The 27,090-nt window shown below is 33.4% G+C and overlaps 1 protein-coding gene and 1 pseudogene across 1 annotated transcript; one reads left to right on the forward strand and one right to left on the reverse strand.

Annotated features, from left to right (window-relative positions):
* The first annotated feature begins 818 nt into the window (after nucleotides 1-818).
* On the forward strand, nucleotides 819-1,629 carry LOC120193696 (protein LURP-one-related 4). The gene is made up of 3 exons (XM_039196131.1): nucleotides 819-1,058; nucleotides 1,145-1,363; nucleotides 1,495-1,629. Exons 1-3 carry the CDS (start codon nucleotides 819-821, stop codon nucleotides 1,627-1,629), a joined length of 594 nt encoding a protein of 197 aa, XP_039052062.1.
* Nucleotides 1,630-5,170: 3,541 nt separating this feature from the next.
* Nucleotides 5,171-26,185, reverse strand: LOC120193625 (annotated as a pseudogene).
* Between the last annotated feature and the right edge of the window lie 905 nt (nucleotides 26,186-27,090).

The following is a 27,090-nucleotide window of genomic DNA, read 5'->3' on the forward strand; positions in this document are numbered from 1 at the left end:
AAATGTTTGTTCCGACGTTATGATTTAGGCAAGGTCAAACACTTCCATTTAGAAGTTATTAAATTATATTAACACGTTCTCTGGCAGTTCATTAATTAATTTAACTCAAATCTCGATCAGCGTAATCCTCGATATACAGTACTACTTAATTAAAAGACCAGAAATCTGCAGATTCCTAACTTAAGTAAGATCCTTGATTAGAAGTAATTACTTTCACAATGGACTGATGATAAATATTCTAAATAGAAAGAGTTATTTCGTAAGAGATTAACCTCAAGTTCAGTCGTTCAAAACTAGGTTTAATAAATAAAATATATGAATATTATCAATAATACACTTATAAGAAACTTCAACTACTGGGAGGAATTTAATAGATAGAGATATGCTCGAAATTGGTGACATCTTTGCCGTGTAAAGAACCCTATTCTGTTCAAAGGGCATGCTTTAAATGTGCATTCATACGTGTATATATATATATACACACACACAAGTATATATACGTATATAAATATTTTGTAGTTGACTCGTCTTCCTGGAACCTTCTGATGCAGATATGGTCCAAGAAAAAAGGAATATATACCTTTCTGGCATGCTTTAAAGTACACAAAAGATCAAATACTCCTTAAAATTTCCACAAGCTTAACATTTTCTTTTTAACTTTTTTCCACGTTGCATTTGTTTTTTTTTAATAATTAAAGTTACATGTTCCTGGGAGCATACATGTATATAAATAATCTATGGCTGCACTTTCTCAACATCATCTTCAAAGCTCAAGTTTACTCTCAATTTTCTTAGTTTCTCCTTTGATTTCCATTTCCATGGCTAATAAGGTTCACCCCCAAGCATCCATCTCCGATCCCAGCAGTGAGAGCTCTGCAACCGGAAGACGAACATTCACCGTATGGATGAAATCTCTTGTATGCCACACCAATGGCTGCACCGTTTTCAATTCGAAAGGTGAGATTGTATATCGAGTAGAAAACTACGACAGCAAAGGTAGCTGTGAAGTTCATCTCATGGACCTGCAAGGCAATGTTCTGTATACAATAATTAAAAAGGTACTGCATTTATATATAAAAAAATCTTAAGATTTCACAGTATTGTTCTTGTTTCTTTTTTCTGAAGATGAAAAACAATTTTACAGAAGCTGCAGATTTTTGGGTGTTGGAATGGATATAGAGTGAACTTAGGAGGAATAAAGAAGGAAAAGCCGTGGTTTAAAGTCCACAAATGGTGGAGTATTGTTCGGAGAGAATTGGCTTGTCAAGTTACTGTGGGCATTGATAAGTACTGGATAGTAAGGCTAGATAAAAAGAGCCAAGGGTTGAAGATAGTGAACTTAAATGGAGATATTATAGCAGAGGTAAGCACTAAAGTATCAAATTATGAATTGTGTTTAATTATATAGAAAGATATACCATAACTTTCAAACAATGATATGTTTTTTATATTTTTTGTCCGTATGAATAATTCACAGTGAACGGTAATGTGCAGGTGAAGCAAAAGCAAGTATCATCGGGGGTGGTATTAGGAGATGATGTATTAGCTTTGGAGGTTGAACCCTATATGGATCAAACCCTAATAGTTGCTCTCATCACCGTTTATGGATTGATGAATCGAAGATTGTAAATAATCAAGGACGAACGCAGAATAATCCGAATTTTTTTATTGTAGTTGTTGTATTTCGATTGGTATTAATTTTTTATTCTGGAAATTTTCCAGGTTAAATTTTTATTGAAGTGCAGCAGCAAATTCAATTGTATTTGAATGATATTAATTGCTAGCTAGGTGTGATTTGTGTCTTTTTTTTTAACATCTATTGTATTGTTTTATTACTTTATCTTGTAAACAAATTAATTATGAATATTTTTAAACTCAATTTTATGTTGTCTTCAAGAATTGGTTTCTCTCTCTTTTAACTTCTTTTACTTGAATAATTAATTATGAATATTTATTTCTACTCTTAGTCTCTTACTAAAACATTTAACATTGATGTCAAAAGTTAATTAAATTAAAGTTATAAATAATAACACTCACTACAACAACAAAAATTTAGCTGCGTTTCAGTCATATAGTGACGTTTTTAAGCGCCGCTAACAACCTTTGTGTGTAAAAACAAACACCGCTAAAGGTTATGTTTTTAGTAGCATTTTTATAAAATCACCACTAAAATACAAGTATTTACCGTGGTTTATTTAAAAAACACCGCTAAAACCGATTTGCTGTAGTGACTCCCAGTCCAGGATTAGGACATAATTAAACACCCAATTAGGATTTACATTGTAACTTATAGATTGCTTACCAAAAATGGTGGTGATAAGATTCGAACTTAATCTTATATATTCAAATTCTTAAAATCAACCGCTTCACATTTGATGTTAATATAATTTCGTTTATAGAATATATTTGTTTTCACGGCATCTGTCAATATATGCGATGGTAATCTTTTATAAAATTACTCTTTTTTTTACATATTCCTTATAAATTATTTTAAATTTAAAAACAAATATATGTTCATTCGGTAGATCAGTTCTTATTATTCTTTTGTACATATTAAATTAATTACATTTTATATTTTTATACAAATTATATATTTTACATTGTTATCATCATCATGTTTTCTTATTTTATATTTTCCCAAAAAATGAAAAATACACAATCCGCGTGAGCCACAGTTTGTAGTATATATATATATATAGGTTAAACTACGCATTTAATACTTAAACTATCAGTTTTGATCCGTTTTAGTTCTTAAACTTTCAATTTTTTCAAAACCATACACAAAGTTTAGTTTTTGTTTCATTTTAGTACCCCACAGTTAAGTTTTTTAAAAAAAATTGAAAGTCTAGGCACCAAAACACGTTTAATACCTAAATCATTCTTAAGTTTTGAAAAGAAACTGAAAATTTAAGTAGTAAAACGGATCAAAACCGATAGTTTAGGTACTAAACGCATTAAGTTTTTAACGACGGGTATTAAAATGAAACAAAAAGTAAACTTTGGTTATGATTTTGAAAAAATGAAAAGTTTAAGTACTAAAATGGACCAAAACTAATAATTTAAGTATTAAATGCATAATTTACCCTAATATTATATTTATATATATATATATATATGCAATGAGATCATAAGAAATCGAGAATACTTGTCATAATTGTTAAGTTTGGTGATTAATCATTTAAAATTTTAAGCTAATAATTAGTATATATTTAGTTTTAACAACCTTGTACGTATGTAACGCAAATGAATAAGCAATGAGTTTGCAAGTCAATGAAAAATTAGATGATAAAATTAGAGAAAATCAAGTGTACATGATGTATCCTAATTGAAAGATTAACGTTAAATTTCAAAATATTTTTTTAGGGTGAATAGATACAAATAAAATTTTAAGATGATCACAATTAATAAAATATGTAATTAATTTTTCTGAAAATTTTAAATTTCAAGGTATACATTTATTCATTTTAACTTAAAAAAGAACCAATCACTGTTAAAGGCGATAGATTAATTTAAATTATTTTATTTATCAATTAAATGAAAAATATGAAGAAAAAATATATTGCAATTGGTATATTTATTGGACCAAAAATAAAAGAAAATAAATTGGTATATAATTTAGAGTTGGGATACAAGGTCACCAATCTTGAAGCTTTGGTAGAATAAGCGTGGAAGAGCCAGTAAAGCTGCACTCACATGTGGAAGGCGCTCTTTTCTATCACACCTAAGACTTTAATTGAATATTTGTACTCGACATGGCCGTGGCTGTTGGAGCAAACTGCGCGAGCCCCCCAAAACATGGGTCCCAAAAAAATATATAGTGGCATTTTATTAATAAATGTCATTATAGATGAATTTATTACAATGTTTTTTTTATAAAAAAAACGTCACTATTATTATGGTTTTATTGATAAAACATCATTATAGATGAATTTTTTACGGCGTTTGTCAAGAAAACGCTACTATTATTACCCCGAAATCGAATATATCTAAAAAAATAGGGACCCTTTATACAAATTTGTACAAAGCCCCCGAAAACCCTGCCACGACCCTAGTACTCGAAATCCCAAATATCCTTTTTTTTATTAAAGAGAAAGATTCATAATAATAAAAAATTATACTCATGGTCATTTAATTATAGATGATTTTAATTTGATTATCAATTTTTGATTTTTATCAATTAGATCACTAAATTATTTAAATAATATCAATTTAATCACTTTCATCTAACATTTAACTGAAGAACTAAAGTAATAATTAATAAAATTGGCATAAATACATATTTTATCTTTAATATTTACACCTTTTATTAATTTGATCAAATTTTAATTTAATTTAATAAATTTAATCTTCTAATCACATGATGACACGTTGCCCTACGATCGAAAGTAAAATAGCTTGCAAAGAATAGTGGGAGAAGAATTCAAACCTCGAACTATTAGGAGAGTTTAGAGCGTGATTATCACTGAACCAAAGAACCAAACCCTATGTTAATGATATAATTTACAACATTATCGATGTAACTTATACTGTAATTAATGTCAGGAAGAAAAGAAAGAAAAGTAGTTGAGGTAGGATTCGAATACAGTCCAATTAGAGAAAATAAAAACACCTAGATTATTGAAGTAAATCTAATAGTTGATTTATAACTAGATAGATTTCATATATATTTTAAACTCTAATTGGTTTATAGTTTGATAAATTTCTGAAACTATTGTTATTTAATTTCATTAAAAGTATGTATTAAGTGTTCAGCTTGTGAGTCTTCATTAAGCAATAGTTGTCTCCAACATTTTGCTTGAAATTTGAAATTAGCTTAATTCTTATATTTCATTTGGAATGTAAGATTATTATTTAAGATTATTTTAAAATTTTAAATAGAAATTTTTATTCCAGAAATGTAAGATCACTCGACACTATAGTCCCTAAAGAGTATAAAAGAAGAACTAGATTTTCTTATGGAAAAAGAATAGCTAGTTTAGTTTATCAAAAAAATGAAATAATTATATTTATGGAAATGTTCATGAAAATATTTAAATGAAATTGTGAGAAGAAGAATCAAACATGAAAGGTATAAAGGAAAAAAAATAACCATGTATGGAAACGACTAGGTGAGGTGAATGCTACTTCAGCTATATATGTCGTACCTTGTATACCAAGAAATCGACTACTTTCAGCTCTTCTTTGCATTCTTTATTTTACGCACGGTCATCACAATTCGTTGTCGCTCACCTTCAACCTCTGCAAATTTGAGGCTTATCTCGGAATATCGCTCTTGCATATGCTTCAATTCGCTTTCCATAGATTTGTTTCTTTCCTTCAATGCTGTTAGTTCCACAACCAAATCATCCTGGCTATCGTCTTTATGGACAATACAGACATTTTGTTCTTTAACAGATAAACTGTAATCGTCATTTCTGAAGATAAGAAATCAATGAAAGCAGTTTATCACGTGATATAATGACGATTACAATAGTTAAGCTCTATATCTCCAAGTCTTACCTTTCCTTTAAGTTCTCATCTGATATAATGACATTCGATTCAATTGCCTCCTTAGTATCTTTAACTACCTGCAATTTTACCATTTTGAAACAAAATATATAATTCCGAACAAGAATACAAGTTCAGTAAGGAAGAAACGGACTACAAACCGAAACAAGCGATACACTTGAGAATATTGTTATAATGAAACAACTGTTAAGGTACTAGAATGCCATCATAAGTTAATGTTATGGCAAGAACATAAGTTCAGTAATAACAGTTCAAATTGTTGTTCATTGATGTAATAGTTTCCCTTAAATTTTATCTTAATTCCTTTTTCTTCTCAATCATGGTACAATGTTTCTGACCTTTTGAAGTTCGTACTCATAAAAGCTGGTGCTGTGCTTGTTGAGTTCTTCTACTCGGCTTTCTAACTTATCAATTTTCTTCTGAAGTTCCTTCTCCTTTTCCAGGAAAATATTTGTGGATGTTTCTAGGTAAGTTTCTTTTAACTTTATTTGTCCCTGCCATGAGAAAAAGATATCACTATGAGCAAAATATTTCCTTAACTGCACACCATTAAGGAAGAAAAACTAAGGGAAAAATTGATCTTAGTAGGGGAACGAGGAATATTCTGACAAAGATTGCGGCTTGATCATGAATCGTTGTTTGTTAGGCATCTGGAATTTGCAGCAAAGAAACTAAACAAGCTTGAATAAGAAAAGCATTCTATTATTGGAATTGTATCACTCATCTTGATTGCACTTACATTTATAGCTCTCTAATAACAGACTCTAACAGCCTAACAACCTGAAACAAATTCCTAACAACTTCACGTGATGATTAACCAATCCATCACCATTTATTAGCTCACATGCATGACATGCACTAGTACATTGATTCACATGCATTAGCATATCTCAACATTCTCTCCACTTATTTTTTTCTCCTCCTCTTTAACACGAGAGAACCCTCAACTTCCTACGAAACTGCTCAAACGCAGGTTTAGTCAATGGCTTGGTGAGCCCATCTGAAATTTGGAATTCAGCAGGAACGTAGCTAACCTGAAGTGCACCGGCTGTAATTTTCTCGCAAATGAAATGAACATCAAGTTCAACATGTTTGGACTGAGCATGATAAATCGGGTTCACACTCAAAGCCACAACACTTGTTTTGTCGCACCAGATAACAGGTGCTTCTTGTATCGATAATCCAAGATCACACAACAACGCAGTAAGCCATGTCACCTCTGCTGCCGACTCAGCAACACTTCTATACTCTGCCTCCATCGTTGACCGAGAAACAATCTTATGTTTTTTTGAGTTACACACAACCAAACACTCTCCGAGGAACACGCAGTACCCAGTCATGAACCTGCGATCACTGGCATCACCTGCCCAGTCAGTATCCCAGAATGCTTTGACACATAACCATGCATCACCCTTTGAAAACATCAAGCCATGATCAAGCGAACCCGCCATATATCGTATGATACGTTTAACAGATGCAAAATGACTCATTCGGGGAGACTGCATGAATTGAGCAGCTTTATTAACTACAAACGCGATGTTCGGCCGTGTATGGTAGACATATAAAAGTGCACCCACAATACTTCTATATTCTCGGGCATTTGTCATCAAATCACTTTGTTGATCAGTAAGTTTTGTTGCAACCATCGGAGTACATACATGCGTAGCTTGACTCATGCTTATTTTCTTCAGCATATCACATATATAAGCACGCTGATTTAACAGCAGGCCATCACCAATCTTCTTAACTTCTATCCATAGAAAGTATGATAGTTCACCAAGATCTTTAAGCGAGAACCAATAGCTGAGTAAATGGATAACCTGATCAACAACAGAGGATAAAGTGCCAGTGATGATGATATCATAAACATACACCAAAACATATGTACTACAATCATCTTGAATCCGAACAAACAATGACACATCTGCCTTTGATTCTATAATATCGAGCTCTAAAAAACATGCTTTAAGCTTATCATTCTAGTTGCGTGGAGCCTGTCGAAGACCATAGAGAGCTTTCTGTAACTTACACACCAGTAGAGTACCATCTTTAGCACAACGCATAAACCCGGGTGGTTGTTGCATGTACACTGCCTTGCTCAAATCACCATTTAAGAATGCATTATTGACATCGACTTGTCTCAAGACCCAGCCTCTCGCAACAACCATGGCTAGAAGAACATAGACAGTCGAAAATTTTACTACTGGGTTGAACGTGTTTGTAAAATCGAATCCAGGGACTTGAGTGAACCCTTTTGCTACCAACCGCGCCTTGTACTTGAGTACAAAACCATATGGATTTCGTTTAATCTTAAATAACCACTTACACCCTACGACACTCCTTTCAGCAGGTAGAGGGACAAGACTTCACATTTCATTTTGAATCAACGCCGAATATTCAACATGCACCGCATCTGACCATGAAGCAGAGTGAAGACCTTCTTCAACAGTTGTTGGAACAATATCATCAAACAATGTGGTGTACATTTTTTGTCTGAACACTCCACATTTACTCCTAGTTAGCATAGGATGAGTATTTCCAGTTACTGTTTCTGTTCTGGCAGTAGGTGGTGGTTGTGCTTCTACAACAGTTTCAACGACTTCAGTCTCCTCAGGTACTGCATCAGTTTCATTGTCTGCACCAGGCCATGCATGAATATGCACATGAGTGTTTTCAGGCGAGTCAGCGGGCTCTGGTTGTGAAGCAGTAGCAACACCCAGTTTATTAGTATCAATTACTATGTCAAGAGTTTGGCTCAGCTGCGGATGAACTCGCATTTGTTCAGCAGGACTAGTCTAAGCAAATGGAAAGCACCACTCATCAAACTTCACATGTCGTGACACCACAACACGTTTGTCAGGCATGAGACATAAGAAGCCTTTGTGTTGAGGAATTGTACCAAAAAATGTATAGGGTTGAGACCGGAAATCAAGTTTGTGATTGTTGAATAGTCGTAGGTGAGGGAAGCACCTACACCCAAACACTTTAAGCGAGCCATAGTCAGGTTTCTTGTTGAACATACACTCAAAGGGTAATTTTCCAGCTAATACCTTCGAGGGTAATCTGTTAATTAAGTGAACATCCATAACCACAGCATAGGACCAGTAGTTTGTAGGCATGGACGCTTGTGCTAGCAGAACTAGGGTCATCTCAATCACATGACGATGTTTACGCTCTACAACACCGTTTTGCTCAGACGTGTGTGGGCATATAACGCGATGAGATATACCCGCTTCAGCAAGTATGCGAGACAATCGACGATATTCACCGCCCTAATCGCTTTGAACAACCAAGACCGTGGACTCAAACTGTGTTGCTACAAGCTGTCAAATTAATTGAAATGCCTGAATGGCTTGAGACTTATCCTTAAGAAGGTATAACCACGTATGTCGAGTGCAAGCATCAAAAGCTAACATAATACTTAAACCCATTCGAGACAACAGGCGATGCCCCCATAAGTCAGTAAACACAAGCTGAAAAAGAGATTTATACAACGTGGTTGAATTCGAGAAGGGAAATTTATGACTCTTTCCCATGTAACAAGCAGTGCAACTTTCATTACTTTGTTCAACGTTTACATCAAGAGATTTTCATATTCGTTCGAGGATACCATGAACAGGGTGCCCAAGGCGCCTATGCCACAAACTATACAAATGACTCGAGGCAACAATTTTATTAGCTACAAAACAAGTACTTCTAGTAGAACTATCATCAACTTGGAACAGGTACAAGCCATCATTCTCCTGTCCCTGCAGCAGAACCTCGCGTGTGGTTTTATCATGTACACAACACCGTGAAGCATGAAACTCGAAGTACACCTCATTATCCTTAGCAAGCTTAGAGACTGAAAGAAGATTTTTAGTAACCTTGGGTACATGAAGAATATCAGTTAATACTAAAGCTCGAGAAGGAGATGACAAGACTGATTTACCAATGACCTGAATTAAAAGTAAACCACCATTACCAACCATTAATTTACCTGGTCCAGAAAACTCCTTTTGGCTATGAACTTTGGTCGAGTCAGCAGCAGCATGATGCGTGACCCCAGAATCCAGTACCCAGTGATCCCTCGTACTTGTGGTGATATGACTATGTGGTTGAATCGAATAACACTCATGTGTTTCATCCACATCAAGATGAGACGATTGCATGCTAGAACAGTTCACAGAACCCGAACCACCACGACTAACAGCACGCTTAGTTGATTGGCCAGTGAATGACTGGTCGAACCTATACCAGCAGTCAACAACGAGGTGACCACTTTTGCCACATAACTGACATTGAACCCGTGGTCGACCACAACCTTGTCCTCCAGCTCGGCCACCGGTACTGGTTCCAGATTGTCCTGACTATCAATTATGAAATGCTTGAGTAGTGTTCTTCAAAGTGGAACCAAACTGACCAAAATTGGTACTCATCGGCAGAAACTCCTCTTGAGAATCAAATCCAGCGAGTTGCGTTTCTGCATCAATCCACATCGAGCAGACCTGATCAAGAGACAGGGCCTCTTTCATGGTGGTTATAAACGCTATGTAAGGTTGATACTCCCGGGGAAGTCCCTTTAGAATGCTTGCAACATGCTCAGCCTGAGGTATGGTACTATCACAAGAATCTAACGCATCACACACTTCTTTGATGCGAGTGAGATATGTTCGCATACTATCACTCCCTTTCTTTAGTGATTAAAGTTTATATTGAAGGCTGATAACCGTTGTTGTTGAGCGACTTACAAAAAACTACAGCACCTTGCTCCAAACCGCCGCTGCCGTCTCCGCTCCAATGAACTGGGACAACAAGTGCAGGCTGATCGTAGAGAGCAGCCAAGAGGCTAATGCATTGTCTTGTGCAACAAACTCCTCATGCAGATCATTTGTCACCATATTACCATTCTCATCTTCGATTGTTGTAGGAGGAGGACGCATGGCTCTTATTACTAACTGTTCCAGTCGGTGACTGCGAATTGTTTAAAGAATCTGTTGCTTCCATAACTGGAAGTTGGCTTCATCAAGGATAATGTTAACCTTCTTGTTTGTGAAGGTCTTGCCAGTAGAAACTTCCATGAGCAAGAGATGAGCACAACGAGTATAAGGACCTCAAGAACGTCCGGCGAATGATACCATGTTAGGCATTTGGAATTTGCAGAAAAGAAACTAAACAAGTTTGAATAAGAAAAACATTCTATTATTGGAATTGTATCACTCATTCCTTGATTGCACTTACATTTATAGCTCTCTAATAACAGACTCTAACAACCTAACAACCTGAAATAGATTCCTAACAACTTCACGTGATGATTAACCAATCCATCACCATTTATTAGCTCACATGCATGACATGCACGAGTACATTGATTCACATGAATTATCATATCTCAACATTGTTAAACCATTTGCAACAAAGTTTCAAACTGGAAGTTGATTTTAGGTAGAACTTGATGTGTAAATTTACCTCAAGTAACTTTATTTTCTCCCTCGGGCTTGCAACCGCTTTAGGACGGCCAGGAACCGTGGGAGATTTATTGTTTCTTAATGGTGTTCTTGTTCCATGAGAAACTGTTGCTCTTCCGTTGCTCTCTTTCAGCTTCTTTTCCATGCCAGTAAATGCATATTCCTTCTTCTTAAGGTCTCCCTTTATTTGAGCTACTTGTTTTTTGAGTTTTTCTTTCTCTACTTCATCCTCGGACAGAGAATGTTTCAGTTTATCACACTGAGTTTTGAGGATATACAACTCTGATTGTAGAGATTCAACTTTCTCTTCTTTCTCATCCTTCAGGTGCTTCATGATTTGCAATTCTTCCAGTGCTTTAGCAGCTTCATTTTTCATCAAAGCAATTGCGCTCACCAGTTTATTTCTTTCTATATATCCTCTTTGCTGCTGGACTTCAGCTTCTTTAGCTAATGTTTTTTTGTGTTCCAACTCAAGACTCAAGTTTTTAGCTTGTTAAAGAAGGCAATTATTTTCTATAATCAGTTTTTCAGTCTCAGCTTTTAGACTGCAAATCTACTGGGTAAGAGCCCCACTAAATTCTTCCCCGTACTTCTTTTGTTGTACAAGCATGTTAGACTTATCATCAATTTCGTCCAACATCTGTTCTATTCGATTTGATTTTAGACTTACTTGATTGGAAATGTTAAAGAGTTTTTCCTCATAATCCTCCCTAACTGATTGGAGCTCTGCCTTAGCTTTCTCGAGCAGTTTTTCCAACTGATTTTTTAGAGAGCGTAGTTCACTAGCTTCAGTCAGAACCTTTATAGCCACCTTCTCATTTGCATCAAATGTAGAGGTCATCTGGATGAAGAGTCTTTTAAATTCTTCCTACAGCCTTTCAACTGTACTTACATTCTTCCATCTTGTCATTCGCAGGGCTTCCATAGCTCTTTGCTCCTGCTCAACTTTGGCTCGTGTGATAGATTCTAGATCCGTTTCAAATCTTTGTGCCTATTTCTCTAACTCTTCCTCCAAGTTTTTGATGTGGGTCTCTAGTTCATTTATAATGGCTAAAGAGTAGGAAAATTCTTTTGACTGCTTGTTGAGTTCACTTTCAAAGAACTCGATTAGGGTCTCAAGTTCATTTATGTTAGCAAAAGAAGATGAGCATGTTAGGAATTCAAACTCAATGTCGGCAAAGATATTTTTCAATTGGTTGAAACGTGGCAGTAATAAAGCATGGCAACAATAAAAAATATTATCACATGGAAGGCAACTTGGCAGCACATGCAAAGTTAGATTGCAAAATTGCATTTACACGGCATGAAGACAAGAGAAAGTGAGGCGGCAGAAAAATAGAGAAGCAACTAGAGCTTCTAATAAGTCGGTTTAGTTTTCTTATATATGTGTGTGTAATTTGTAGCAAAGGGAGTGTGAGAAAGTGAAAGAAAAATATGAGTGAGAAGTGAGGAAAAATTAGAGAAAATAGAGAGAGCTTAGCAAAGCTATATTTGTGAGTTTGTAAACTAACAACAGTTAGTATTGTAATATTGAGGTAGATTCATTGTAACACATTTTGTTTCGTATCAATAAAAAGTTCAAGTGTTATAAACTACCGAATGCCCATCTACGCTTCCAATAAGTGGCCTCAGAGCTTGGTTCGAGTTCAACATGGTGGATAAGATGTCCAACATGATTCAACCTCAAATCCTGATCTTGACAAAGAAGAATTATGGCAATTGGAGCATTCAAATGAAGGCGTTACTAGGCTCCCAATATTTTTGGGATATCATCGAGGATGGTTACACCGAGCCTGAAAATACAGCAGCAGAAGCAACCCTAACAAATAAAGAAAAGAAGGTTTTGAAGGAATCCCAAAGAAAAGATAAAAAAGCGTTGTTCTTTATTTTTCAAGGAGTATACGAATCTATCTTTGAAAAAAATTTTGATGCGAAGACCATAAAACAAGCGTGGTAAATTCTGCAAAAATCTCTACAAGGTGCCAAAAAATCAAAGAAGGTACGCTTACAAACTCTCAGAGCTGAGTTTAAGATGTTAAAAATGAAAAATACAAAAAATCGATGATCATATTAGTCGTGTGAAAGCGGTCGTAAATGAAATGAAAAGAAATGGCGAATCTCTCGATGATGTTAGAGTGATGGAAAAATTTTTGCGGTCATTGACAAGAAAATTCGATTACATGGTGGTGGCAATCGAAGAATCAAAAGATTTATCCCAAATATCGATTGATGAGCTTGTGGGTTCACTTCAAACCCATGAGCAGAAAATGAAACAAAATGAAGATTCAGAAAATTTGGAGCAAGCTCTACAAAGCAAGATGAATGTCAACGAAAGAGAAGCTAGCAGCAGCTACACACGAGGTATAGGAAATCGTGGTGGTTATCATGGAAGATATAGAGGAGGACGAGGAACTTGTGGACGTGGTGGTAGATCATATGGCACCGATCAAATAAGTGAAAGCAATCCAACATCAGGTCGTGGATGAGGATTTCGAGGCCAAGGTAGAGACATATATCAACAAGGAAATAAATTCCAGGTACAATGTTATAATTGCAATAAGTATGGTCATTATAGTTATGACTATAAATATGCTCCTAAACAATAAGAAAGAAATAATGTAGCAGCAGCTGAAGAAGAAAAAATTGAAAAATCTCATGTATTCCTCACTTATAAAAGAAATGAAGAATTCAAGAAAAATATTTGGTATCTTGATAATTGTGTCAGTAACCATATGTGTGGTCAAAGGGAACTGTTTGTGAAATTAGATAAAACAGTCCATGCGAGAGTAACTTTCGGAGATGACTCGCACGCAGAACTAAAAGGAAAAGGCGAAGTCATGATTACTCAGTGAAATGGAGAAAAGAAATACATTTCAGATGTTTATTATGTACCTGCTTTGAGAAGTAATATCATCAGTCTTGGTCAACTCCTGGAAAAAGGATATAAACTGCAAATGAAGAGTCGCTCGCTTGCCATTAAAAATAAAGAAGGAGAATTGATAGCTCAAGCTGATATGACTCGAAATCGTCTCTTTACAATTGATATCGAGTCGGGAGAAGTCAAGTGCATAAAGACCGCGATCAAAGATGATTCATGGCTGTGGCATTTAAGATATGGACATCTTGGATTTTCTGGTTTGAAGTTGTTATAAAAAACAAGCATGGTGAAAAGACTACCAGAGATCAATCCTCCAAATCAATTATGCGAGGCTTGCATCAAAGAAAAACAACATAGACAAAGCTTTGAAGTTGGTAGATCCTGGCGTGCTCGAAGACCACTGGAGATAGTACACACAGATATAACTCGTCCTTTTGACATACCATCACTTGGCAGTAACATGTACTACCTAACTTTTATTGATGATTTTAGTAGAAAATGTTGGATTTATATCTTGAATGAAAAGTCAGAAGCGCTGGAAAAATTGAAAGAATTTAAAGCAATGGCGGAAAAACAAAACGGTCAATATTTGAATATACTCAGATCAGATAGAGGAGGCGAATATACATCAAAGTTATTTGAAGAATTCTGCAAAGAGCATGGCATCATCCATCAGTTGAAAGCCAGATACACGCCACAACAAAATGGAGTTGTAGAAAGAAAGAACCACACAATTCTTGACATGACGAGAAACATGATAAAAGGTAAGCAACTACCGAGAAATTTCTGGGCTGAAGCAGTTCGATGTGCAGTTTACCTATTGAACAGATGTCCAACAAAAAGTGTGAAGTATATAACGCCAAACGAAGCATGAAGTGGACAGAAACCAAGAGTTGGACACCTCAAGATTTTTGGATGCATCGCATATGCCCACGTTCCTGAACAGACCAGAAAGAAGCTTGATGACAGAGGATAAAAATGTGTTTTCATTGGCTATGATGAAAGAAGCAAAGCTTACAGATTATATAATCATCTTACCAAGAAGGTAATAATTTCAAGAGATGTTGAGTTCGATGAAGCAGACTATTGAAGATGGAGCAAAGAAGAAAATAAAGTTGAAGGACTATTTTTTAAAGATGACGATCTTATCAATCAAGATGAATAAGCTGATGATCAAGGTCTTCAACAAAATATACCATCATCGTCAAGCAGCAGCAGCGATGCCAGCAACATAATAGAAGATTCTGAAGCACCTCCCACAGAAGTTCGAAGATCCACAAGAGAGAGAAGAATGCCAGAAAGGTACAACGATTATGAGCTAAATAATGTTTCACTTTTCTGCTTACTTGTGAACAGTGATCCAATAACATACGAAGAAGCGGTTGAAAATGACAAATGGAGGAATGCAATGGATGAAGAAATTGCATCAATAGAAAGAAATGATACATGAGAGCTAACAAGACAACTAGAATGTCATTACCCAATTGGAGTAAAATGGGTTTACAAGACTAAGACCAATAAAGAGGGAACGGTCGAAAAGCACAAAGCGAGGCTAGTTGTCAAAGGCTATAAGCAAAGACAAGGAATAGACTATGATGAAGTATTTGCTCTAGTAGCAAGGATCGAGACCATCAGACTTCTCACAACAGTTGCAGCACAAAAAGGATGGAAAATTTATCAAATGGATGTGAAGTCAGCATTTCTAAATGGCTACCTAGAAGAAGAAGTTTATATTGAGCAACCACTTGGATACATTAAAAAGGGACATAAAGACAAAGTTTACCAATTGAAGAAAGCTCTATATGGTCTGAAGCAAGCCCCGAGAGCATGGAACACGAGAATTGATGAATATTTCCAGAGAAATGGGTTCATGAAGAGTTTATACGAGCATGATTTATACACAAAGAAAAATGAAGACGGTGATATCATGATCGTGTGCTTATATATGGACGACATGATTTTCACAGGAAATAATCCAAGTATGTTCAATGATTTTAAGAAAGTTGTGACTAAAGAATTTGAAATGACAGATATTGGAGAAATGTCATACTTCCTTGGAGTTGAAGTGAAGCAAACGCAAGAAGGAATATTTTTATCACAAAAGAAGTATGCAGAAGAAATTTTAAGAAAATTCAGAATGGAAGCTTGCAAGCCGGTAGCCACTCCAGTAGAACCAGGCATCAAATTAAGTGTGAATTCAACAAGAGAGCAAGTGAATCCGACGTTGTTTAAAATCATCGTTGGAAGTCTAAGGTATCTGACTATCACACGACCAGACATAACATACGCTGTGGGATTGGTAAGCAGATTGATGGAGAATCCGAAACAAGATCATTGGATTGCAGCAAAAAGAATCCTCAGATATGTCAAAGGTACAACATGTCATGGCTTATTCTACACGCATTCAGAAAATTCGAAGCTGGTTGGTTATTCTGATAGTGATTATGGGGGAGACTTAGACGATCGGAAAAGCACAACTGGATATCTATTTCATATCGGCTCTGCAGCATTTTCGTGGTCATCAAAGAAACAACAAATGATAGCTCTTTCAACATGTGAAGCAGAATACATAGCCGCAGCAGCGTGCACTTGCCAAGCAATGTGGTTAAAGAATATTTTGAACGAGCTAAATTTGGCACAAGAAGAACCAATTACAATCTATGTCGACAACAAGTCTATAATTTCCCTGGCTAAGAATCCAGTCTCTCATAACCGAAGCAAGCATATTGATACAAAGTATCACTTTATACGAGAGCAGGTGAAGAACAAAAATGTGGAGATAATTTACTGCAGAACTGAAGATCAACTAGCATGCATTTTTACAAAACCATTAAGAGCAGATATATTCAACCGCCTTAAACAAAAGCTTGGAATGGAAAGTCGAGTTTAAGGGGGAGTGTTAGGAATTCAAACTCAATGTAGGCAAAGATACTTTTCAATTGGTTGAAACGTGGCAGCAACAAAGCATGGCAACAATAAAAAAATATTATCACATGGAAGGCAACTTGGCAACACATGCAAAGCTAGATTGCAAAATTGAATTTACACGGCATGAAGACAAGAGAAAGTGAGGCGGCAGAAAAATTGAGAAGCAACTAGAGCTTCTAATAAGTCGGCTTAGTTTTCCTATATATATATGTGTAATTTGTAGCAAAGGGAGTGTGAGTAAGTGAAAGAAAAATACGAGTGAGAAGTGAGAAAAAATTAGAGAAAATAGAGAGAGCTTAGCAAAACTATATTTGTAAGTTTGTAAACTAGCAGCAGCTAGTATTATAATATTGAGGTAGTGTCATTGTAACGTATTTTGTTTCGTATCAATAAAAGGTTCGAGTGTTATAAACTACCGAGTGCCCATCTACGTTTCCAACAGAGCACTCATACTGCAACTTCAGTTGTTCTTGCAGCTGGCTTTGCTCTAATTTGTATGAGATGTGATTTTCCTGCTTCAATATCTCATAGTCAAGTGCTAGCTACTTCATTTGTGCCTCAAGCTCCTCTTTATCTCTTGTAGATCTCTATCTCACTGCAGAGATCCATGATCTTTTGTTCCAGGAGAGAGGTTTCCTTCGGGCCTTTGTGTTCTTTAACAAGCTGTTCCAATGCCCTCTGCTCCTCATCCTCATCTGAGTCACTTCTTGAGGTGATTTCTCTTACTTCCTCAGCATTGCCATGGGATCCAGAATTGTTGGGAGGATTGGGAATTTCCGCATTTTTCGCCTCCAAAATCTCTTCTAGTTCTTATACAACAAGTATTAACTTGGCATTTGATTCCTGTGTCTTATGCAGTTGTAACTGAAGATTGGAATTCATGTCTTTTTCATAATTCAGCTATTGTCTCATTTCTTCAGCAAGAACCCAAGGGTCCCCATTTTCAAACTGCATCTTGCTTTTTACGTTTGCATCATCCATTCGCTTCTGAGAAAACTTCAGTTTCTCACTCTAATTTGAGAGCATCTCTCTCTTCTTTCAGAGCAACGACTTCCCGTGAGAGATCCTGCCCCCTTTTGCACTCCATCACAATTTGCTTTCTGAGAGTCTGCATTTCTAAATCTGACACATCAACTTGCCTAGACAAAGCAATGAGCTCGTTCTTGAGCTTTTCAATCTCGTTATCTGAACCATGTTGGGAGTTTTCTCCTGGAAAGGTATTCTGGGAACTATTAGAGCCATCAGTACTCATTCCATGATCAGAACCTGCCGACCACTCGTCATAGATCGTTGTTGAGGCAACTGGTGTTGGTTTAGGAGTAGTTGAGGTGTTAGTCTTTGAAGACAGATAAGTAGGAGGGTCCTGATGGATGCTGTCATTCCTCATTCCATTTCCAAGTTCCCGTGGAGTATCGAATCCAGAGCTACTATCAGAACTTGAACTGGTAATATCCAACCCATTAGATCCTCTATTGTTCCCATGCAATTCAACATTGTGGGGGGTTTTGCTGAAAGGCACATCCTATCACATAGATAATAAACAAATAAATATTAAAACAGCAAATCCGTTCTCAATCACCATTTATGTTAAGCACATTTAAGAGGCAAAAAGATTAGAGAAGAAGAAAATGGCCTGAATAACAACCGCAATTAGAAAACCAAAAATGAACACATTCACAAACGGGATAGGAGCCTTACTTCAACAGTATCGTTCTTATTGCTTTCATCTGCATCATCATTGCTCAAGTGGGCCTTCAAGCTTCTATCTTGTGATTTAATACTTGCATCTTCAATTACTTCCAACTCTCTGAAATAAAATAAAAAATATCAACACATAATAAAGCTAACAAACAAACACTACAATCCAAGATTCCATAAACTAACTTCAAATAACAATAAGAATTGAACAAAAAGTGACGATTCTTTACATTTTATCAGCATTTTCTTGCAGCCTCTGTATTGAAACCTGCTCAAAACCAACAGCTTGATTCAAATTTTAAACATCAATCAACAAATTTGTGAGGAAAGATTTAAAGGAAAATGTAATACGTGATACGAATAAATATGAGAGAGAAACAGAGAATGATGAGATTACACTAACATTCAAAATTGCTTTAGAATTTGAATTCTTTAATGGAAGAGAAACTGTAGAAGTTTTAATTGCCTCAGCATAAGCGGAAAAATCAATTGAAGCTTCCCCAACCAAACCTCCTTTCCCCGATCCCTACGACGATCATATAAAACATTAATTATATTTCAATTAAAGAAAAAACACAAATTCATCAAAAGTATCTAATGATAGATTTTTTCGTTTATCTTCCCACTTTTTGGCTCTCTAACATATTTAACGGACTCGTAAAATGATTTATCCCATCGACAGTTATCGTCCAGAACCGTCGCCTTCTCTAGTTTTGTTGTCGGTTTTCCCCCATCGCCGGAAACCACCGATATCACCAATGTTTGCATATTTAACAGCGTCACCTAAATTATACAGAAATTAATTAATATTCCAAGGTTCCTCGAATTATGCAATCACAATACAAAACAAAGCAATTATTATCTATTAAAATCTTTCAAAGGATTATCATATTTAAGCAAGCAAACTAGCTGAAGTAGTTTCGGTGTTCGCTGTTTGAACTGCATTTGCTAAGAAATGGAGCTAATAAATACAGATAACAAAATAAAAGTTCCAGAAAATATTCAATTGATTGAATTTTTTTAAAAAAAAAATTGAAAGACGAGATAGTACTTGAGTTTTTTTTTTTTTTTTTGAAAAGGGATATACTTTGTAATTGAAACAATACAAAGTACTTCACATCCAAATACCTCGTTAAAAAACCTCCCTAAACCTATCTGGAGGAAAAAGAGTGCGCTTTGGAGTGAACAAGCTAAAAGCACGACTCAACAGTAGTAAATTAATCAAACATACACCCAAGGGATACAAGACAAAACATTTGCAAAATACCCATAATAGTTCCAATACCAGCAACCAGGACCCCTCCACGGCCATCTGTAGGACGCTAGTATCCCGCGCGATTATCCGAACAAAAGAAATACCACAGAAACCGGTCCCCAAGCAAGGATAAAACGAAACCATCCGCAGGTAAGCAGCTGAATCACGCCAAACATTAGCCTCGCCTAGCACCTCCAAAAACCCATCGAAACATAACCAGTTCCTGCAATCTCCGAAAAACTACCACTGGTGCATAGTCCACAACATCCACACAGTATAAACTATTCAAAAAACAGCCCACCCCTCATTAACCAACGCAATAACGAAACAAAACCACCAAGGAAACAAGACTGCCAAATCCAGTACACTAATATACATAGTAACATCATGAACTGAATTAACAATTATGATTAATGAGCCTTGTATTTAACGAATCATCTTGAAGAAATTTAAAGTACTGCAGCTCAGCTGACTCCTTGATTATCTTCAATAAATGTGGAAACAAAGCAGCACTAAAACAGGAGTCCTGGAAACGTTTAGTCAGTAAAATCAGAATGAAAAAATGTGCTCACACGCGCGAAAAAATAAAACAAGGAAGCAATGAAAGAGAGTAGATCTAAAGTAGAAGCCCTTTCACTTTTTTTCACTTTCTACTTGGATGTAGGGATGTTAATTTGGTTAAAACGGTGGCTGATCGAACCGAATTATCATGAATCGAGTTAACTGAACTTTTTTTTCTTTAATCGTTAATCGAATCATACTTTTTTTTCAAAATATTAACCGAACCAAATAAATTTCGATTAATTCGGTTAATTTTTGAATTAACCAAATTTTTTTAAAATTTTTCTAATTTATATTAAAATTGAATATTTTTTAATTCAAAAAAATAGTTTGCAATTAATTTAAATAATATATAATTATAAAATAAAAATTTTATATGGATTTTTAATTAATTAATATTGATTTAGGTTTAAAAGTTATTAGATCTTAAATTATTAATTATGTTTTAAATGATTTGGGCTAAGTCCATATGTTATATATAATATATTTAATATTTAAAATTTAATTTCGGTTAATTAACCGATTTCGAACGAATTAACCGTTAACCGAATTCAAAAAAATTTATTAACTGTTCTCCGATCGAAATAATTCAATGACCGACTAAATTAACTGAACTAATTCGATTTGATCAATTAATTAGGTTAAAACCAAAAAAAAAAAATAAACAACCGTATAAGTAGCAGTGTTTGATGGGAAGAGATTTCACACTTTATTTTAAAGAAAAATGCATAATTAATAAACAATTCAAAAAAGGAAATAAAGGAGAAGGTTGCAAATTTAAATAATCAATGCTTAATAAAACAATAGTATTTGCTTTGACTTTTAATTTAAGGGAACAGTAAATCAAGGTCATTGATATGACGTAAATACCCCTTTTCAGTTTTTGTCGTTGTTACAAATATTTTAGTTTCTGGTCGAGGTTCAAGCGGGCATAAATGATGACAAAAAAGGTGAAGCTGAAAATATTAAATTCTACTTAATAATTGTTGTCCCATAAAATTGAATTTATTAATAGTTGGTCTAGTAAAATAATAAAGGGTTAAAATTTTAATATTAAATTAAAAACTATTTATAATAATTTGTTATGATATTTTATTTAAATTAATTGATAAATACTTTTTACTAATTTGAGAGGATTATAAGATAATTTTTATTCATAATTTTATTAATCAATTAACAGTGAAAATACACACACAACAATAGATCTAGATTTTGTATTAAGTGAATTCATACGGTGGATCAAATGATTTTAATTATATTTAATTTTCTTATCCAAAACTGTTTTGCTTTTTATAAAGGTTTTTTTAGATTCAAGTGGGATCAATTGACTCGGGTAAACAAAACGTCAATACATCTCTACCTGCAAATGTAAATATTTAGTCTAAAATTTTAAGGCAAAAAAATATTTTCTTTTACTATTAAAATCGTTTAATGGATTATTAATAAATAAACTAAATATAAATCATTATATTAGAAAATATTTTATACAATTGTACGGAAAGAAAAATATATTAATTGATCGCAGATTACAGTTGGAATACATTCAAAAGACAAATAAATACAGTAACCGATCGATGAATTGGAGCAAAATAGTGGAGATCCAAGAAAGTACAACAATTTTTTTATTTTTTTATTGATACTTATTACACGAACTTTCCCACTGCTATTTACTGCATAACGTAATCAGATTTAATCCATCAAATTTGAGTTGGTGATATGATTTTTAATTTTGTTTGTTTGGATTTTTTAATACTTAATTTAAATTAGAAACCGGAGATTATTTAGACGCATTTTTTAAAATTAAAACATGTTTTATATTCATCTTCAACTTTAATATCGATTAAATTTTTAATTCGTTTTTATTACAATCGTTATCACCAATTACCATTTAAAAAATCAATATGACACGTTAAAAAAACCTTAAGCTTTTTATTTCAATTGAAAGTCGTTATTATTCTTTTCATCAATGTTTCTATCATAATCTTTCGATCATCATCCATGACTACAACTATCAATATCAACCGACGAAAACTAACAAATTAGGAAAGAAAAAAAGAGAGGGTAAAATCATAATGAACATAATATGTGTACTCATATAACTGTCATAAATCTATATAAAACTAAAAAAAATTACACTGAGTGGATCATAACCTTATATATATATATATATATTATAAAACATATATGACCAAAAATAATAATAAATAAACTAATAAATTAGGAAAGAGAGAAAAGAGAGTTAAATCATAATGAACACAATATGTGCACACATGAGAGACTACGGAAGGCTTAGGCGAGTATTCACGTGAAGTTGATCGAATTTTCTTTTGGAGTTCACTTGTCACGTTGTAACTGTTTATCAATACACCCATAATTTCTATACGATTTTAGATATGAAAAAGAAAAAATGATGAGTCGAAGCACCATGATTTAGAAAAATGTTATATTTTTCTCTAAAATTAATAAATATTTATGTCATTTATTATGTCAATTCTTTTGTTACATGTTAACGAAAGGTGGTTTGATGATCATTTAATAAACTTTTTAATATTACAACGTTTTTATAACATCTTTTAATAAATATTTTTTTATGAAAAAAAATCTGGCCCGTGTTGAGAAGGGCAGGGATAGTAAGAAGAAGAAAAGAAAAATACAAACAAAAAACTTAAAATTTTAATTGACATAGGTTAATGGTGGATCCATTTAAATTGGATCTATTGAGCCCATCAATTCCTGATATTCACTATCACATTGTACTAAACTCAACCAACCTAAATCTGTTTTTTACTCTATTTTTTAATTAATATTGCTATGAAATATTACATCAAAAAGGGACAATAGTGGTAATTAGAACTCGTTCCAAACAACTTCATCGTACGTTTTATCTTAATTTGGACAATCAATTGTGGCCGATAAGCAACAGAAAACAATGATTTCACTAATCAATTAATTTTATTTTTTTATTAATTACTTATTTTATTAATTGTATCTATTCTGAAATTTTATCTGTGATTATTTTGTATAAAATTTTTATATTATTAATATATATATGGGGTCATCCTCAAAAATATTTTTAAGTCTACTACGGTAAACAATAATAGTTGTCATAATAAATAAAACAACTTTGTTTTAAGCCAGTGATAATAATAGTTTACTTATAAAAGTGAGCCAAGTTGAAGGCAATTTAACGGGAAGTAGAAGATAAGATAGGAAAGATTAAAGAGATTAGGTGATGATTAATTGTGGTCAAGATGTGCATTGATAATAATGTGACAACCCAAGTGAAAATGTTAAAACTACTAATCGCCATCATAATTAAATTTGCACGAACGTTACTTAGTTCTAAGTTAATGTATATGTTTCGTATTTCCAAATAATGAAAGAAACCGAAAGATTTTAAGCAAATTTGGTTGATTTTGGATTTTTCACTCCTTTTTTAATGGTAAATTACAAAAAATAATTAGGGTAAAGTACACAAATGGTCCCCCGACTATAGGATACTACTTTATTGAGTCCCCGACTATTAAAAGTTACAAAATGATCACCCGACTATGATGAGGAGTTGCTTTGTTGAGTCATTCGACTATTAAAAGCTACAAAATGGTTACTCAACTATTCATTATGTTCCAAATTCATCCTTTTCCGTTAAAAAAATTAATTGTAATATGAGTTGGACGTTAACATACCGACTGGATATGATAGTTTTTTTAGATTATGAGATCATATTTTATCATATATCAGTCAACATATTAACGTCCAGCTCAGAGGACCGTTAATTTTTTTAATTGAAAAGGACGAATTTGGAACATAATGAATAGTCGAGTAACCATTTTGTAGCTTTTAATAGTCGAATGACTCAACAAAGCAACTCCTTATAGTCAGGTGATCATTTTGTAACTTTTAATAGTTTGAGACTTAATAAAGTAGTATCCTATAGTTGGGGGACCATTTGTGTACTTTACCCTAATAATGAATTTTGTTATTAGTTTTTAAAAAAAATTATATTTTAATTATTTATATTTTGATAACTATATTATTAATTCTAATTAGTTTGATGATGATGTGACATATTAATAAAAGATATTAACTTTTAATAAACTTCTAAACTTTAGATAAAATATCATTTTGACCTCTACCTTTACATAAAATATTAATTTAACTCTTGAATCTGATTAAAGTGTCTCATCGTTGGTCGTCGCTCACCATCATCACCGTGATTTTCAACTGTCATCGTTGACGATCATTGGTCTCTAAAATTTCCAATCCAATCCTTTTTGGCCTCTTGAATATGAATCAAATGTTTGTTTTATCAAAAAATATTTCAAACTTCATAAATCTAACCTAAAACTATTTGATATCTTTTAAGATTAAATCATAATAATAAATTTATTATTAACATTCCTTAAAAAATAGAGTTAATTACATCATATGTCCCCAAACTATAATTATCATTTTAAATTAATCCTTAAAACTTTTGAATATTCTAATTTATCCCCAAATTATGACTCATTCTAAATTAGTACTTAAACTTTTGAACAATCTAATTTCATCCCTAAACTATGACCCTCTCTCTAAATAAGTCCCCAAACTTTTGAATATTCCAATTTCATCTCCAAATTCATCCAAATATATAATTAGTTTCAACCATAGTTTAACCTAAATTTTGTTTTTTCAAACATATAACAATATAGCTTGGCTAACGATTTTATTAACAAGGGATGTGATTAGTATATATGTATAGTTTGTGATGAAATTGGAATGTTCAAAAAGTTTGGGGACTAATTTAGAATGAAGATCATAGTTTGGGTGAAATTGAAATGTTTAAAAGTTTGAGGATTAATTTAAAATGATAATAATAATTTAGGGATCAAATTAAAATATTTAAAAGTTTAGGGACCATTTCAAAATGAGGATCATACTTTGAAGACATGTAATGCAATTAACTCTAAAAAATATAGGGAACAAAAATATAAAATTATATTTTAATCAAATCTATAGTAATTTTATTTATAATATTATTATATTATAATTCCAAAATTGTGGTGGTATATGGTGATATTTTCGATATAAAAATAAAATTGAATGATATATGATATAATTTACCTTATACTATGAATGAACTTTTAAATTATGTTTTTAGGTTACGGTGATACTTGTAAATCCTTATTGTAATTTTGGATATTTTCAATTTCTAACAAGACTAACTACTTCTATTTAAAAATAATTAAAAAAAAATAATCAAACTCTGCCTTCTCATAGCTTTGGGGGACTATATATTTGTCACAATGGAGAAAAGAATAATTATACCAACAGGCCAAAGTTGAAATTTGAAAGCAATTGGAGTTAATTTTTCCCTGATGAAGGTTCACGGAAATTTACTTTGACAGAAAGCACAAAGGAGATTCAGCCATCGTTTCATTCAAATACTGGGCATTTCTGATTTTAGCTCTTCTTTTAACACAAGCCACTGTTGTACGTTTGCTCGTTTTCTAATGTACGTGTTCGACCATGGTTGCAATCTCTAGGCTGACCCTATTGTCGATATCTTTTGAATGAAGCTGATGAATTTAGGGAATTGTCGAATACAAGCGAATGTTTATATCAGTGCTCGAAAGATTTTTCCAGAAGGAAAAAAAAAAAAACGAACAAGACTGTCAGTGTGTAAGAATCCACCCTAAAGATCAAATATTTTCTTTTAAAATTTTTAGCAAGTTTCGAAATTCATATGATATATTTTTTTGAATTGAAATGTGGTTTTAAGTCCATGATTTAAAAACGAACAATTCTACACTACAAAGGTTTTTATATATTTATTGAAACAAATAGTTGAATGTCGGACGGTATAGAATCAAGTAATGAAACTCTATAGTATTCAAGAACGAACAACTTTACCAGTCGGTCAGCTACCATGTTGTATTTCCGTGAGATCAAAAAAAAAAACTCCGTATACTAAGCTTGATTTCAAATAGTATAGATGACTTTTATTAATGGGAAAGGGTTGAAGTCTACGTTCGGAGAAATGATTAACTTCACGACTTTTACACAGTCAGATTACACTTGAAGTTGTTCAAAACCACATATTCATGATACTTGAAGACCAATGTAATCGATTTGAAGAGACGTAACATCATCAAAAATATTAAAATCTATCAAATCAGTCAAAAATATCAAAATCTATCATGTTTCAATTAAAGATGTGAGAAATAAAATTTATTGCAAATACACGTGAATATGATCATTAGGTTAATAATTATATTTTATGTAATGGAACTATAGTGTTCAAATACATTTATGTCATTAAGAATTAGGACGAAATGAGATAAAATAGGTTAGATACGATCAAATCCACATCAAATCTTACTCAACACACATTTGTAGCATATATATATATATATTTATATAATCTTGAAAACTACTACCACATCTATATACATTTATTCTCATCCAACATATTGAAGTCCATTACGATTCACCGACATAAAAGTTTTATTCAGTGTGTCAAATCGTAAGATAAAAGTTTAGATTAGATTTGACATGTGAATTGATTATAGAATAAAAAAAAATCGAAAAAAGAGCATATAAATAAAAAAGAAAAAGACAAAATAAGCATGGAAGAGATCCTACCACATATTTCTACATAAATGGTAGTGAACATGGACTGAACCTTCTACACAATGAACCCTCTTTGTATAGTTGGCATAAAATAAAATAGTTTTAACATTTGAAAGTGGCGTCGTTTTCCGGAGCAGCTGTAGTTGTTACCTCTATCGTGATAATGAAGGACCATAAATCACAAGAATTGTGAAAGTTTTAAT

This window comes from Hibiscus syriacus, unplaced genomic scaffold (assembly GCF_006381635.1).
Source record: "Hibiscus syriacus cultivar Baekdansim isolate YM2019G1 unplaced genomic scaffold, ASM638163v2 tig00116996_pilon, whole genome shotgun sequence".
In the NCBI taxonomy this organism is placed as follows: Eukaryota; Viridiplantae; Streptophyta; class Magnoliopsida; order Malvales; family Malvaceae; genus Hibiscus; species Hibiscus syriacus.